Source organism: Erythrolamprus reginae, chromosome 8, assembly GCF_031021105.1.
Source record: "Erythrolamprus reginae isolate rEryReg1 chromosome 8, rEryReg1.hap1, whole genome shotgun sequence".
Taxonomy (NCBI): Eukaryota; Metazoa; Chordata; class Lepidosauria; order Squamata; family Dipsadidae; genus Erythrolamprus; species Erythrolamprus reginae.
The window spans coordinates 20,708,295-20,725,711 of NC_091957.1; the positions used below are offsets into that span (position 1 = coordinate 20,708,295).

Sequence of the window (17,417 nt, forward strand, 5' to 3'; positions counted from 1 at the left end):
TTTCCCTACCGCCTGACCACACCGTTCACCCATTTTGAGACTGTCGGAAATCACGACCCCTAAATCCTTCTCTTCTGAAGTTTTTGCTAACGCAGAACTGCCAACACAATACTCAGATTGAGGATTCCTTTTCCCCAAGTGCATTATTTTACATTTGGAAACATTAAGCTGCAGCTTCCATTGCTTTGAACACATCTAGTAAAGCCTAAGAATTCCCCCTTGGAATTCTTCTTGATTGAGAAGAATTCCAAGGGGGACTTTGGTAGGAGAAACCAATTCGGAGTAACACAATAGGACTGGGAATTAGTGTTTGGAAGCAGTGGAGAAGTGTCAATCCTTTCCATTTTGCTGCCTGAAGCTGATGGATTTGTTGAAATCAAGACATGTAAAACAACAACTTTCTGCCCTTTCGCAACATCTGTCTGCTGCCAGTCTGGTATAATAACAATAATAATAATAATAATAATAATAATAATAATAATAATAATAATAATAGTAGTAGTAGTAGTAGTTGTAGTAGCAGCAGTAGCAGTAGCAGTAATAGTAATAATAATAATAATAGTAGTAGTAATAGTAGTAGTAGTAGTAATAGTAATAGTAATAATAATAATAATAATAATAATAATAATAATAATAATAATAATAATAATATAACAGCAACAACAACAACAACAACAACAGAGTTGGAAGGGACCTTGGAGGTCTTCTAGTCCAACCCTTGCTTGGGCAGGAAACCCTACATCACTTCAGACAGATAGTTATCCAACATCTTCTTACAAACTTCCAGTGTTGGAGCATTCACAACTTCTGGAGGGAAGCATAACTACTTAACCCAATGTTTCTCGGAAGCTGCTGTATCCCCTTACAAAAGGCATCTATTCCAGCGTGCCAAAACTTGCACAGGTCGGGGAAGAGGTCACACAAAACTCACGTGTTCCTTATCTCCCCGCGGATGCCGCGATCGCGATTAACGCGCCCTGACTCACCTCCGCGAGAGCTTCCAGACGGAGTTGGCCTCGCCTCGGGGCCGCTGTCACAATCTGTGGATTGTAGTAGAATTCCCGGGTACCAAGAAGCAGGACTGGATTCTTTCTCCTGGACGAGGCCAAGGCTGTTTCTGTCTTGCTTCTTCTACCCATTTCTAAATACACACACACACACACCTGGCACCGATTATGGGAAGCCAGGCAGATCTTTGAGGATCGGCTCGCTTGGATAACAAACAAACTTGGATCCAAAGCTGGAAAGGTCTTCTTGGTGGAATCAGATGGGAAATGCGTTTTCCTGCACGAGGTAGAATGGATCTTTTGGGGACAATTGGGGACGAGGTGTTTTTGAAGAGTGTGTGTGTTTGTGTGTGTGTGTGTGTATAAGAGAGAGAGAAATAGAGAGATGTGGCTTCTTCTAAACCTGAACTGGGGTGGAGAATGGCAACCGAGATGATAGACATACTGTGTTTCACCTATCCATCTATCTTCCTTCCTTCCTTCCTTCCTTCCTTCCTTCTTTCCTTCCTTCCATCGTTCTCCAAAAATAAGACCCTGTCTTACATTTTTTTGAACCTCGAATAAATCCTTGCACTTGGACCTATTACCCGTGCACTCAAAAACCCAGTTGGGCTTATTATCAGGGGATGTCTTATTCTGGGGGAAATAGGGTATCTATCTACATCTATCCATTTATCTATCTATCTTTATCTATGTATCTTTGTATCTCCATCCATCTAACTCTCTCTTTCCTTCCTTCCTTCCTTCCCTCCTTCCATGTTTCCCCAATAATAAGACCCTGTCTTATATGTTTTTTTAACCCTGAAATAAGTGCTTGGCCTTATTGCCATTCACTCCAAAGCCCGATTGGGCTTATTATCAGGGAATGCCTTATTTTGGGGAAAACATGGTATCTATCTATCGATTTTTCTCCATCCATCCACCTATCCATCTATCTCCTTCCTTCCTTCCTTCCTTCCTTCCTTCCTTCCTTCCTTCCTTCCTTCCTTCCTTCCCTCCCCGAAAATAAAGCCCTGTCTTATATTTTTTGGAACCCTGAAATAAGCGCTTGGCCTTCTTGCCATGCACTCAAAAGCCCGATTGGGCTTATTAGCAGGGGATGCATTATTTGGGGGAAAAGCAGGTAGAACAAATAGACACACAATGAACTTCTACAGAACAACTGCCTAACCCTGAGATATAGCGTAATGTTCTAGAAAATAACCCAATCGGTACCCTACATAGTTTCATCTTCCAAGCATGAGAACATCAAACAGCGGAGGGATAGTCCCTGAATCCTAATTTTCTCCTTGTCCAATTATCTTCTGTGGGATGGATGATGAAATTTCTGGATCCACCACAAATGAGCCAGGAATGGGATCCACAAAGATGGTGATGGCCCAATTACTCAACAACTCCTCCCTGTTTTATTTATTTATTTGTTCGTGTGCTTATATATAAATCAGTAAATTATTGGCGTGCGCCAAAATGGACAAATTGACAAAGGGAAGAATCAGAATACTACAAAGTTTGAATTAGGCGGTATAATCTGGTTAGAAAATAGAAACAAAAATTAGATAATAATACATGTGTATTTATACGTTTGTATGTAAGAAAATGCAAAAAAAGGGGGGGATATGTGTGTAAATAGTAATCATGTAAATAATAATGTAATAAATAGAGTAGAATATATACTGCTCAAAAAAATAAAGGGAACACTTAACCAACACAATATAACTCCAAGTAAATCAAAACTTCTGTGAAATCAAACTCTCCACTAAGGAAGCAATGCTGATTGACAGTCAATTTCACATGCTATTGTGCACATTTAACTCTGTACAACACAAAGTATTCAATGAGAATATTTCATTCATTCAGATCTAGGATGTGTCCTTTGTGTGTTCCCTTTATTTTTTTTGGGGGGGGGGCAGTATATTAAAAATGAGAACTTGGATAAGTAACTGTTATCAGTGATGCCGGTACGAACTTGCTGCAATGAGGAAAATTGTGGGTTTCATGTTTGTGTGTGTGTGTCTGTTTTGTATTATTTTTAATTTTAAAAATGTTTAATAAAGACTATTAAGAAAAAGATAGCAGGTATAGGTGTAAACATAAGCAAAGTAAATACAGATGAATGAGGACAGTAGGACAGGGATGGTAGACACGCCGGTGTGCCCCCTTACAGACCTCTTAGGAATGGGGTGATGTCGACAGTATAAGGTTAAAGTTTTGGGGGTTTGGGGAAGACACCACAGAGTTGTGTAGTGCATTCCAGGCATTGATCACTCTATTGCTGAAGTCGTATTTTCTGCAGTCGAGTTTGGAGCGGTTCACATTGAGTTTGAATTTGTTGCGTGCTCATGTATTGTTGTGGTTGAAGCTGAAGTCGTATTTTCTGCAGTCGAGTTTGGAGCGGTTCACACTGAGTTTGAATTTGTTGCGTGCTCATGTATTGTTGTGGTTGAAGCTGAAGTAGTCATTGACAGGTAGGACGTTGTGGCAGATGATTTTATGAACCACATTTAGATCGGTTCGAAGGCGACGTAGCTCTAAGTTGTCTAAGCTCAAGATTTCAAGTCTGGTGGCATAAAACATTCTGTTGCGAGCGGAGGAATCGAGGACTCTTCTCGTGAAATAGTTTTGGGCTCCCTCATTTGTATACAGCTCAAAAAAAATAAAATATAGGGAACACTTCAACAACACAATATAACTCCAAGTAAATCAAACTTCTTTGAAATGCAACTGTCCACTTAGGAAGCAACACTGATGGACTATCAATTTCACCTGCTGTTGTACAGAACAAAGTATTCAATGAGAATATTTCATGCATTCAGATCTAGGATGTGTTCTTTGAGCGTTCCCTTTATTTTATTTTTTTGAGCAGTGTATTAATATCCGATATGCAATGCAGGTTCCAGACAGGTGAGCTGTATTCGAAAATTGGTCCTGCAAATGTTTTGTATGCTTTAGTTAGCAGTGTTATATTGCCAGAGAAGAAGCTACGCATGATGTAGACTAAACCATTGTTTCTCAATTATTTTCTGTTATGTCCCCGCCAAAGAAGAAGTAAACATCCCCCCCCCCGTCCAACTATCCACCGGAACGATTCTTTGCAAAATTTGGTACATTTTCACTGAAAAAACTCAAGCGGCTTATCAGCGTGATTGGGATGTAATGTTGTTTAAGTGATGCCTTAATTTATTTGGCTTCATGCTGTCCGCTGCCAGCATTTTTAGACACGGTAAACATAGTGGTCTTTCCTCGTCTCCCACCGTAGTCACAGTGAAGCTAAGCACTACATACACTTTGTCATACTTCCTCTTCTTAACTTTCGGGAGACTTACGTTTTTCTCATGATCTCTGTCTCTCTCCTCCTTTCTTTTCGGCCCTGTTAAAACTTTTTCCATGGGGTCTCTTAAGGGTTTGTTATCTTCACTTGATAATCTCCTGCTCTGTGCTGTGTACTATTGTTCAGTGCAAGCAAACCCTACTCCCTATGGCAAAAAAGCATGTTTCCCGAGGGTCATGCACCCCACCGCATCGCTTCGTGCCCCCCACCTCAATAGGGCCCACCCCACTATTTGTGAAGCACCGGTCTAAGCCCAAGATTTCAAGGCTGGTAGCATAAGGTATTATGTTCTACTATAACGGAGAGTACAGTGGTACCTCTACCTAAGAACGTCTCTACTTACGAATTTTTCTTGATAAGAACCGGGTGCTCAAGATTTTTTTTGCCTCTTCTCAAGAACCATTTCCCACTTACTAACCCGAGCCTCCAAAACTGTAACCGGAAAAGGTGGGAGAAGCCTCCGTGGGGCCTCTCTAGGAATCTCCTGGGAGGAAACAGGGCCAAAAAAGGCGAGGAGAAGCCTCTATGGGGCCACTCCGGAATCTCCTGGGAGGAAACTGGGCCGGAAAAGGCGGGGAGAAGCCTCCATGTGGCCTCTCTCGGAATCTCCTGGGAGGAAACAGGACCGGAAAAAGGGGAGAAGCCTTCATGGGGCCTCTCTCGGAATCTCCTGGGAGGAAACAGGGCCGGAAAAGGCAGGGAGAAGCCTCCATGGGGCCTCTCTCAGAATCTCCTGGGAGGAAACAGGGCAGGAAAAGGTGGGGAGAAGCCTCTGTGGGGCCCCTCTAGGAATCTACTGGTAGGAAACAGGTCCAGAAAAGGTGGGGAGGAAACAGGGCCGGAAAATGCAAGGAGAAGCCTCCGTGGGGCCTCTCTAGGAATCTGGGAGGAAACAGGGCCTCCACCCTCCCTGTGGTTTCCCCAATCACATGCCTTTTTTGCTTTTACATTGATTCCTATGGGGAAAATTGCTTCTTCTTAAAACCTTTCTACTTAAGAACCTGGTCACGGAACAAATTAAGTTCGTAAGTAGAAGTACCACTGTATTCTGTTCTACTACAATGGATAGTACTTCTATTTAAATTCCTGACGGGAAGTGAGTGAGTAAATTCAGAAAAAGGAGTTTGATACAAAACTGACATCTTCTTTACCTGGTTGGCCTCCGAGACAGGTTTCCCTCTGAGGAAGGAGGGAAGGAGCTACCCCTTCAAATGGGAAGGATAAATGCAACCCGGTGAAGCAAGATTTTGAGTTTGCGGAGAGGAAGAATGGATTCAGAGGAGAGGAAAATAATCGCAGGGTGGAAACGAGGGGCGGGTGCGAAGGTCGGAATACTGGCGGAAAGCGAGCCAAGACATTTCCCAGGCTCCCCTTTCTCTCCTGCATCACAAATCACACAATTAGGAGCTGCAAAGCCCTGGGATTTGGCCAGGCTGGTAGGAGAGTGGGTGGGTGGATGGAGAAGTTGACCCCATGGTTTGCTTAAAGGAACCATTGTCCTGTTCTACCACCCGAATGAGTTCCAGGGAAAACATTTATTTTATCTCTCTTTTCTCTCCTCTCTCTCTCTCTCTCCCTCACTTTCTCTATTTCTTCTTTCTCTTTTCTCGCTCTTCTTTCTTTCTCTTCTCTCTCTCTTCCTTCTATCTCTCTCTTCTCTCTCTCTTCTCTTTCTTCTCTCTTCTCTCTCCTCTTTCTTCTTTCTCTTTTTCTCTTCTCTCTTCTTTCTCTTCTTTCTGTTTCTTCTTTTCTCTCTTCTCTCTCTTTCCTTTCTCTCTTTCTCTCCTTCCCTCTCTCTCTTCTCTTTCTCTTCTCTCTTTCTTCTTTCCTCCCTCTCTCCCCCTCACTTTCTCTCTCTTCTCTCTCTTTCTTCTTTCTCTCTCTCTTCTTTCTCCTTTTCTCTCTTCTCTCTCTTTCTTCTTTCTCTCCCTCTCTCTGTTTCTTCTTTCTCTTCTCTCTCTCTTTCTTCTCTTCCTCACTCACTCTTGACTCAACCTTACTTCCAGATTGACTAAATTGTAAGTCCCAGATTCTGGCTTATTAATATTTTTTCCTCTTGAGTGCCTGGCTGTATGCGCATAGTTATGGGGCCTGGGGGAGTTGATGGAGGATGAGTTAGCATGCTAACTTTTCCTGGAGATTTATTCTGGACTATATTTCTTTCAAAGCGAGGCCTTTCAAATGGAGGAAATGCAGACCTCTTCTTCACAGCCATGGCTAAAGTTGAAGCCATGGCTAAATCTCTACTGTTAAGACAGTGAAATTTGGGCAGAGCAATGTGAAATGAACTCCAAATACAAAGTGGGAGGGACCATGGAACTAACCTCCTTCCTTCCTTCCTTCCTTCCTTCCTTCCTTCCTTCCTTCCTTCCTTCCTTCCTTCTGTCCTTCTCTCTTGTTTTCTCTCTATATAACTCCCCACCCTTCCCCCTCTCTCCTTCCTTCTTTCTTTCTCTCCTTCCTTCCTTCTCTTGCTCTCTCTCTATAACTTCACCCTCTTTCCTTCCTTCTTTCTTTCTCTCCTTCCTTCCTTCCCTCCCTTGCTCTCTCTCTATAACTTCACTCTCTCTCCTTCCTTCTTGCTTTCTCTCTCCTTCCTTCTCTCTCCTTCCCTCCTTCTCTCATGCTTTCTCTATCACTACTCTCCCTTCTCTCCCTCTCCTTTGTTCTTGCTTTCTCTCTCCTTCCTTCTCTGTTCTCCTTCCTTCCCTTTTTTTCTAATTTCCTTTTCTCTTCCCCTCCCTCCCTCCCCCACTCTCTTTTCTTTCTTTCCTTCTTTCTTTCTTTCCTTCTTTCTTTCTTTCTCTCTCTCTCCCTTCTTTCTTCCCCTTCCTTCCTTCCTTCCTTCCTTCCTCTTTCCCCTCCCTTCCCTCCGTTTCTCTCCCTTTCCTCTCCCTTCCCATAAAGTGAGATTGTTGGGGCCAAGAGGCTGACTCTGTAAACCCACTTAGAGAGGGCTACAAGACACTACGAAGCGGTATATAAGTGCATTTAAATCTAAGGAGACCGATGGGCAGAGACATGCATTTGTGCACCCTGTTTTCTGCATTTAAGGGTAGCGCTAGATGACCTCTAAAACCTCTCTCCCCGGGCCTAACTTACAAAATGAGCCCCATGCAGGTCGATGGAGAAGTTGAATGGGGAAAAAGCAACAAGATGAAATTGCCAATTTAACAAGGGTTGTTCCAATGATTCTCTGAACACTAACGTAACATGGAATTCAGGCCAAAGAGCACTCCCACTCCTCCGTTCCCATCCTGTCTTTCAGCTGTTCGTAGTGTCACTTTCTCCTAACTTAGTACAGTGGTACCTCTACCTAAGAACATCTCTACTTATGAACTTTTCTAGATAAGAACCGGGTGTTCAAGATTTTTTTGCCTCTTCTCAAGAACCATTTTCCACTTACAAACCTGAGCCTCCAAAACTGTAATCGGAAAAGGCAGGGAGAAGCCTCCATGGGTCCTTCCTAGGAATCTCCTGGGAGGAAACAGGGCCAGAAAAGGTGGGAAGAAGCTCCATGGGGCCTCTTTAGGAATCTCCTGGGAGCAAAAAGGGCTGGAAAAGGCAGGGAAAAGCCTCTGTGGGGCCTCTTTAGGAATCTCCTGAGAGGAAAAAGGGCTGGAAAAGGCAGGGAAAAGCCTCTGCGGGGCCTCTTTAGGAATCTCCTGGGAGGAAACGGCTGGAAAAGGCAGGGAGAAGCCTTCCTGGGGCCTCTCTAGGAATCTCTTGGGAGGAAACAGGGCGGAAAAGGCGGGGAGAAGCCTCGATAGGGCCTCTCTAGGAATCTCCTGGGAGGAAACAGGGCCTCCACACTCCCTGTGGTTTCCCCAATCACACGCATTATTTGCTTTTACATTGATTCCTATGGGAAAAATTGCTTCTTCTTAGAAACTTTTCTACTTAAGAACCTGGTCACGGAACGAATTAAGTTCGTAAGTAGAGGTACCACTGTAATTGATGGGATGGCAGGCTGATGTTTTAATCTCCATTTTTCTTGTCTTTTTTTTGCAGGGCAACCATAGATGAAGTAGAAACAGATGTCGTGGAGATAGAAGTCAAGCTTGATAAGGTAAGAAGGGCGGGAAAATATTTTCTCACGAACCCATAATCAGAGTCGGTTGATGGATTAATTCATCCAATTAGAGTTTGAAGGGACTTTGGAGGTCTTCTAACCCAATCCCTGCTTAAGCAGGAGAGCTTGTACTCACTTCAGAAAAGTGGCTGCCACGTCTCGTCTTAAAAACCTCCCACAATTTCTGGTGGCAAGCAGTTCCATTGCTTCATTGTTCTCACTGTCAGGAAGTTTCTCCTTATTTCTAGGTTGCTTCTGTCCTCAATTAGTTTTCACCCATTGCTTCTTGTCCTGCCTTTTGGTGCTCTGGAGAATAGTTTGACTCCTTCTTTGTGGCAGCCCCTCAAATATTGGAACACTGATATCATGTCTCCCCTAGTCCTTTCTCTCTCTCTCTCTAGAGTAGTCACATCCAATTCCTGCAACCGTTCTTCATATTTGTAGCCTCCAGTCCCCTAATCATCTTAGTTGCTCTTCTCTGCACTTTTTGCACAGCCTCCAACATCTTTTTTTTGTAATGTGGCGATCAAAACTGGATGCAATATTACAGATGTGGCCATACTAGGGTTTTATAAAGCCTTGACCATTAGCCTTGGCCAGCAAGAAAGAATTCCAGGAGTGGGATCATCCTAAATGTGGAAGGTTTTGAGGACAGGCTGCATGCAAACAACAACAACAACAACAACAGTGTAACAGTGATACCCGTTGTCATCAGGGTGCTGGGTACCATGTCCAAGAATTTTGCAAAATATAGCAAGAAGCTGCAGCTTCCTACTGTATTACCAGCAGAGCTGCAAAAAAACCTGTGCTACATGGAACAAGATCCATTTTAAGTAGATACATGTTTTTCAGAATATAAGACAGTGGGTAGAAATGTCAGTGTGTCTTATACAACCATTTTTGCCCTCCCAAAGCCTTGCCCCCACGTCCCATTTTTGAGAAAAATGGGCCCATTTTTTTTGCAAAAATGGGGTGCACAGACGGTTTGGGAGGATTCAGAGCTGGGGGAAAGGTAAAAACACCCCCGTTTTTGCAGGAAAATGGGTGAAAAACAAGTCTTTTTTTGCAAAAATGGCATTTTTGCCTACCTCCAGCCTACACTCTGCAGACCTCCCAAGCCCTCTATGCAACCCATTTTTGCAAAAAAATGGGTGAAAAATGGGCCGGCCTCCCAAACACTATGCAGGCACCGTTTTTTGCAAAAACAGGTAAAAATGGGTCCGTTTTTGAAAAAAAGACAGGTTGCACAGAGGGTTTAGGAGGCCTGCAGAATGCTCCTGGAGGCTGGGAAGCGCAAAAACTTTTTTTCTTACTTACCTTTTTGAAATCTTGGTGCGTCTTATAGTCTGGAAAATACGGTACTTGGTTGATACCTAGAATGCTGGCAGCAACTCTTATCAACCATCAGAGCCAGTCTGATATTTTTAATACATTTTTAAATGTTCAGTGGACTGAACTTCATGCTTAATAATAATAATAATAATAATAATAATAATAATAATAATAATAATAATAATAATAATATGCCAGAATCGTTCATTACAGTTCCATTTTCAGAATGCGAAATATGAAGATCTGAAAATTGAGCTGCAACGACTCTGGCATAAGCCAGTGAAAGTGGTCCGAGTGGTCCTTGGCACTCTGGGCACAGTGCCAAAGGATCTCAGTGGATTCAGTAGGGCTCTTCTTATGTTCTTATGCAGTCATAGGTGATTGGGAAGTGCCCAACTGGTGATGAAATACGAAATCCAGCATAGCGATCTCGTTTGCTGTGTTGTATTGTTGATGTAAATAATAATAACAACAACAATAATGTTGATAATTAATAATAATAATAATAATAACTACAATAACAACAACAACAACAACAACAATAATAATAAAAATAATAATAATAATAATACAGTGGTACCTCAATCTAAGAACGCTTCTACTTGCAAACTTTTCTAGATAAGAACCGGGTGTTCAATTTTTTTTTGCCTCTGCTCAAGAACCATTTTCCACTTACAAACCCGAGCCTCTGAAACTGTAACCGGAAAAGGCAGGGAGAAGCCTCCATGGGGCCTCTCTAGGAATCTCCTGGGAGGAAACAGGGCCGGAAAAAGTGGGGAGAAACCTCCGTGGGGCCTCTCTAGGAATCTCCTGGGAGGAAACAGGGCCTCCACCCTCCCTGTGGTTTCCCCAATTGCGCACATTATTTACTTTTACATTCATTGCTTCAATGAATTAATTAAATTCGCAAGTAGAGGTACCATTGTATATAATAATGATGATGATGATAATAATGATGATGATGATTAATAATAGTAATAATAATAATAATAATAATAATAATAATAGTTATATTTTATTAGATTTGTATGCTGCCCCTCTCCGAAGACTCGGGGCGGCTCACAGCATAGCAATAATACAATATATTACAAATCTAACAATAAAAAATTAGATCCATTTAAAAGACATTAATAACATAATAAAACCCCTAGCTATGCAGTCATACACATTTAACCTAATCTATCATGCAGTAAGGCCAAAAATATAATAAAAAGGGGAAAGATGGTAATTATCCCCACGCCTGGCGACAAAAGTGGGTCTTGAGCATTTTACGGAAGGCGAGGAGGGTTGGGGCTATTCGAATCTCTGGAGGGAGTTGATTCCAGAGGGCCGGTGCCGCCACAGAGAAGGCTCTTCCCCTGGGTCCAGTCAGCCGACATTGTTTGGTCGACGGGACCCGGAGAAGGCCCACTCTGTGGGACCTAATCAGCCGCTGGGATTCGTGCGGCAGGAGGCGGTCTCGGAGATATTCTGGTCCGATGCCATGTAGGGCTTTATAGGTCATAACCAACACTTTGAATTGTGACCGGAAACTGATCGGCCGCCAGTGCAGGCCGCGAAGTGTTGGTGAAATGTGGGCAGATCTTGGAAGCCCCACGATGGCTCTCGCGGCCGCGTTCTGCACGATCTGAAGTTTCCGAACACTCTTCAAAGGTAGCCCCATGTAGAGAGTGTTGCAATAATGATAAATAGATGGGTGTCGCCAGTCAGGAAACACTTAATTCGCTTAAGTGCAAATTGTGTGTGGTGATTGGCACATGTGCTTCTTCCAAATAGCGCACCTCTGCCAAGGCCTCTGTTTTTGGTTGCGGGAGATGGAAGTGCCACAATTAGTGTGAACTTCTAATTGCATTTCGAGGCTCTCCGCCCCTTTCAGAAGAGCTCCCGTTGCAAATAACAACACAGCAATTGCTTAGCTTTCGGTCAAACACCCCCCCCCCCAAACCGCACTGCAGAAAACTGCCACGTTGCAAGACGGACTCGCTCTTCCAGAGGCTGACTCCGGAGACTCTCTCCTGCCCATCTGGCCGCCAGATGTGACCGGGAGCTGCAGCTGTTTGCTTTTGTTCCCTGGAATCAGATGCAACAGCGCAAAAAAAGGTTGCCAGCAACCTTAGCCTTCCCTTGGCAGATGCTGGGAACAGGAACGAGCAGGGGGCCTGCGTTCGGATTTTATTTCTCGTCTGGTCCTTTTGTCTGAAAATCAAACTTTTTGAAAGATTCCCAAGTGCTGGAATCTCCCCCCCCCCCCCCCCCCGTGGTGGAATTGCAAATCTGCCTCCCCTCCCACCCCAGAATGCAGGACACAACTGAATATAATTTCTGCTATAATTCGTCACTTGTGCTCCACTAGAGCAGTGTTTCCCAACCTTGGCAACTTGAAGATATTTGGACTTCAACTCCCAGAATTCCCCAGCCAGCGAACGCTGGCTGGAGAATTCTGGGAGTTGAAGTCCAGATATCTTCAAGTTGTCAAAGTTGGGAAACACTGCACTAGAGGTTGAGAATTCCATTTCCTGAAGGAAGGGATTCTGGGAATTGTAGTTCAAGACATCTGGAGTGGCAACTTATATATAATTTAATTTAATTTAATTAATTTGACTTACATGCCACCCAATCTCAATGGGAGTCAGAACTGCTTAAAACAGTGAATATCTATCTATCTATCTATCTATCTATCTATCTATCTATCTATCTATCTATCTATCTATCTATCTATCTATCTATCTATCTACCTACCTATCCATCCCTCTCTCTCTCCCCCCACAGAGGAGGCCTTTCCCCTAGGCCCCGCCAGGCCACATTGTCTAGTTCAGTGATTTTCAACCTTTTTTGAGCCGCGATAACACATTTTATACATTTACAAAATCCTGGGGCACACCAACCAAAATGACACTCTAACACAGTACATATTATACATATAGTTAATAATATAGGTTCTAAATGTATTTGTACTCACTTAGTGTGAAACCTGGGCTGAGGCTTCATCTAGTGGTGGCAACATTTACCTCCAGCCCTGACCAGGATTAAAAATTGGGACCATGGGGAGGAGTAGCAGCTTTAGCTACTTGCCATGGCCACACAATGACAAGTGCGTGGCAGCCCGAGCGGGGACCTTCCTGGGTGTGGATGAGAGGCAGCCTGCTATTGGTTCATTGCTAGTGGGTGGGATGAATCCTAGAAGGTGATTGGCCAGTGAGCATTTCCTGTGCCTCCACTCTTCCTGTCGCTGATAGCTGGAGGGATTGTGAGGGGAATGTTTATGTTCGTATGGAGGCAGCTGGCAGCAGGCCGGATAAATGGCCTCCGTGGGCCATATCCAGCACCTGGGCTGGGGAACCATGTTTAATTTTCCCACGGCACATGTCTCACCATGTCTCACAGCACACAAGTGTGCCACGGCACACTGGTTGAAAAACACTGGTCTAATTGACGGGACCTGGAGAAGGCCGACTCTGTGGGACCTAACCAGTCGCAGGGGCTCATGCGTCAGAATAGAATACAATAAACAAAGTAAAAAAATTTGCAATAAGAGCAGTAAAACCCATAGTAAACCCTAACAAACTATTCAATCAAACTCACATAGTACAGAGTTATAAATCGGATGAGATGGGACGTTACATTCATGCCCCCCAAGCTGGCCGGTAAAGCCTGGTCTTCATAGTCTTTCGGAAGGACAGTAGGGTGGGAGAAGTACAGACATCGGGGAGTAGTTGGTTCCATAACATCAGGGCAGCCACAGAGAAGTCCCTGCGCCACGGGCCCACCAACCTGCATTGTTTAGTCAATGGGACCTGGAGGAAGCCAAATCCTTGTGATCTAATTGGTCTCTAGGAGGTATATGGCAGGAGACGGTCCCGTAAATAGTCTGGTCTTAAGCCATATAGGGCTTTATAGGTAATAACCAACACCTTGACCAGAGATCAACTGGTAGCCAGAAGCATGCGGAGCGTTGGTGTTATATGAGTGTATCTAGGAACATAATTGATAGAAAACTAAGAGATACGTATGTATTAGTAATTGGTTAATTTTGGGAAAAACTGAAATGTGAGAATTTGATTTAAATTTTGGAAGCCAGATGGCGAAGACGAGAAATGGTGGTAGCATTATATAATGATATAACACAAAATTTACCCATTGTTTAGATTTTAAACATATAGAACTTTATTTTAGGAAATAGGTGACATATTATGAATAGTTTCTTTTATTAAAGCTAGATAGATAGATATAGAATTTTTATTAGTTATATGATACAATATTAAAATTTAGATAAAAGAGATTTTATTAATGTTTGCCTTGATGAAATGTAATTTTTTATAGTAAGATGGAGAGGAAGAATTTTTATTTAGACTTTTAAGAATTGACAATGTTGTATAAAATTAATAGAAATTGTCAGATGAGGAGCGATAAGAGCCTCCATTGAGTGAGTAATAAGAAAAGTTTATATATGAATGATTTTAAGCATTGTTGTTATGTTTATAGCGATATATTGTTTTATTTTATGGTGGAGAAAATAAAAAAATATATACCTGAGAAAAACAGCTTGTGTGGCTGCATTCTGGACTATCTATAGTCTCCACACACTCTTCAAGGGTAGCCCTTGTACATAGACATTGACTGGGCAATAAAGAACTTCACACCCCATCCCCCCCAAAAAAAATTGGCTACAAAAGTTACCAAATATACTCTTTTTAAAAAAAAGAAAATATAATCTTTATTGAAGATAAATAGGGGACGGGATACATAAAGCAAAAGGACTATGTGAATATTAGTACAAATGAATATGAATTTAGAGTATACAGTTATAAATCAAAATACATGCTTACATAAAGAAAGAAAATAAGGAAGAAAATAAAGCTAGAGAGAGAGAAAGAAAAAGAGAGAAAAGGGGGAGTGAAAGAGAAGAGGAAAAATTAAAAAGAAGAAAGAAAGAAGAGATAAATTCATCTATAAATTTATCAATTGTCATGAATAGTGTCAACTTATCTGTTGACCCGATTACTATACAGCTTTTAAGATCTTTACTGTTCTGTCGAGCTCTCTGGTAGAATCCTCCCAAAAATGCACAGATACAATTTCAGACACACACACGTTTGACAATTCAAAACAATGTTCTTTATACCGAAAATGCAAATAAACGGAGCACTCTTTTTGTATAGCAAAGAGCACTCGTCTCCAAACAAACTGGTAATTTGTACAAGTCCCTTATCAGTTCTGTGATACTTAGCTTGCAGCTGTGAGGCAATTCACAGTCCTTCTTTCACAAAGTGAAACACACTTTGCTCTGGTTTAGTTTCAAAGCGGGGAAAAATCAGCACACAAAGGTCAAAGTCAGCAAAGCAGTCACGAAACACAATGATCAGATAATCCTCCATAATGGCCAAACCTGCAGGCTGCTATTTATAGCAGCCTCACTAATTACCACAGCCCCACCCAACCACAAGTGGCCTCATTTTCTTTGATAATAATCTCTTAGTTGTTGTTGCCTATGCATCGCTCTCCGCATGCGTGGCTGTATCATTAACTCTTGTTCTGAATCCAAGGAGGAGCTAGATAATTGATCTCCTTCTGAGCTGTCTGCCACACTCTCCTCCTCCCTGTCACTCATGTCTTCTTGGTCAGAGTAGCCTTCATTAGCAGATTCCACCGGGAGCAAAACAGGCCTGCAGCATGTGGATGTCTCCCCCACATCCACAGTCCTTGGGGGCAGGAGCAGGGCCAGAGCTAACCACAACATTTACTATCAATATAGATGAAAGTTTTAGGTTTGAGTTAGAGTTTAAGTTTTGTCATTTTGAATTTGTTCATCCTTTTATCAATGATTCATAATGTTATTTTATAAGTTTGTGGGATAATTGTTTGGGTGAAGGATCAAGGATCATGATGCAGTTGTAATTTACCAAATTTACTCTTGCTGAACCAATGCGGAAACCAAAGGCCGATTGGCTGGATCATGTCATAACCAAGTGGTCTTCTTTCCTTTTCCAGCTGGTAAAGCTATGTAGCAATATGGTCGATGCCGGGAAAGCATATATCATCACGAACAAACAGTTTGTCGGCGGAGTCCGAGATCTCTCCCAGCAATGCAAGAAAGACGAAATGATCTCGGTAAGAAATAGCGACGTGTGTGTGTGGGAATATTTCGGAGGGGTGTTAACGAAAGGATGAGTAAATTTCAGCACATGCTGAATTCAGACTTGCCTCTGCAGATTTTGATGATAGGTTGTCTTTCTCGCGGACTTGGTATAGACGATTGCAGACAGAGGTACAGTGGTGCCTCTACCTACAAAAGCCTCTACTTACAAACTTTTCTAGATCAGGACCAGGTGTTCAAGATTTTTTTTTGCCTCTTCTCAAGAACAATTTTCCACTTACAAGCCTGAGTCTCTGAAACTGTAACAGGAAAAGGCGAGGAGGAGCCTCCCTGGAGCCTCTCTAGGAATCTCCCGGGAGGAGACAAGGCCGGAAGAGGCAGGGGAAAGCCTCTGGGGGGCCTCTCTAAGAATCTCCTGGGAGGAAACAGGGCCGGAAAAGGGAGGGAGAAGCCTCCATGGGGCCTCTCTAGGAATCTCCTGAGTGGAAACAGGGCCAGAAAAGGTGGGGAGAAGCCTCTGTGGGGACTCTCTAGGAATCTCCTGGGAGCAAACAGGGCCGGAAAAGGGAGGGAGAAGCCTCCATGGGGCCTCTCTAGGAATCTCCTGAGTGGAAACAGGGCCAAAAAAGGTGGGGAGAAGCTTCCGTGGAGCCTCTCTAGGAATCTCCTGGGAGGAAACAGAGCCTCCACCCTCCCTGTGGTTTCCCCAATCGCACACATTATTTGCTTTTACATTGATTCCTATGGGAAAAATTGCTCCTTCTTAAAACTTTTCTACTTAAGAACCTGGTCATGGAACAATTTTAGTTCGTAAGTAGAGGTACCACTGTATTTTGAAGAAGATCGTCAGACTTTTTATTCTTCAATGGCAGGACAGGTTTCTTAGAAGCAGAGTTAATAGATTTATTGCAGGAAAGTCCAACTTATGAGTTCAGTAATACAGCTTTACTCATTTCCTACATTGGCACAATGCAGGAAAACAGACAGATGGATTTCCGCAAAGTGCTAAGCTGACTAGAGATTAACTCCGGTTAGTACAACTAAGGTTAGAGTGGTGGGTGAAAACACCTGCTGGATTAAAATGTGTCACGTAAAAACAAAACATACGATTTTGTATCGGAGGAACAGATTTGATGTTTGGATCCTATTTGGAATTGTTTGAATACACACCCCACTGGCCCAAGCGAAAACATTATTTGTGTCATTAGTAAGCCGGCGGTGACTTAATAAGCATGCTGGAGCTTATGTTTGCCACGCATGTTTTCTAAATAAAGGCAACAAATCAGACCTGAAAAATTGCAAGTGAAAAAATAACAACAACCACCGCAACGACAAGGAAAAATAAAAATAAAAAAAGATGGGAAACACCACCCAAACCTTTCTAGATCTGTGCATTTTCGGCACAAAGAAGAAATAGAAATGTTTGCCTTTTGCAACTTGCAATTAAGTCACGCGCACGTCCACAGATTCCATGCGTAGCTAAAAATATCCGAGCTGTTGGATCTCTTGAAGAAATTGTGTTGTTTTCTTAAAAAGCCAGAACGGGGAAAGCTGTTGGATGCTCTGAACTAGGTCAGCGAGCAT

At 42.8% G+C, this 17,417-nt stretch overlaps 1 protein-coding gene across 1 annotated transcript in view; it reads left to right on the forward strand.

The window, feature by feature from the left end:
• The window catches only part of ACAP3 (ArfGAP with coiled-coil, ankyrin repeat and PH domains 3), a 136,036-nt gene that overhangs the window by 44,818 nt on the left and 73,801 nt on the right, over nt 1-17,417 (forward strand). The window contains exons 2-3 of the mRNA XM_070759208.1: nt 8,347-8,404; nt 15,728-15,847. Of these exons, the coding sequence (XP_070615309.1) occupies nt 8,347-8,404; nt 15,728-15,847 (178 nt within the window). The remainder of the gene's footprint in view (nt 1-8,346; nt 8,405-15,727; nt 15,848-17,417) is intronic.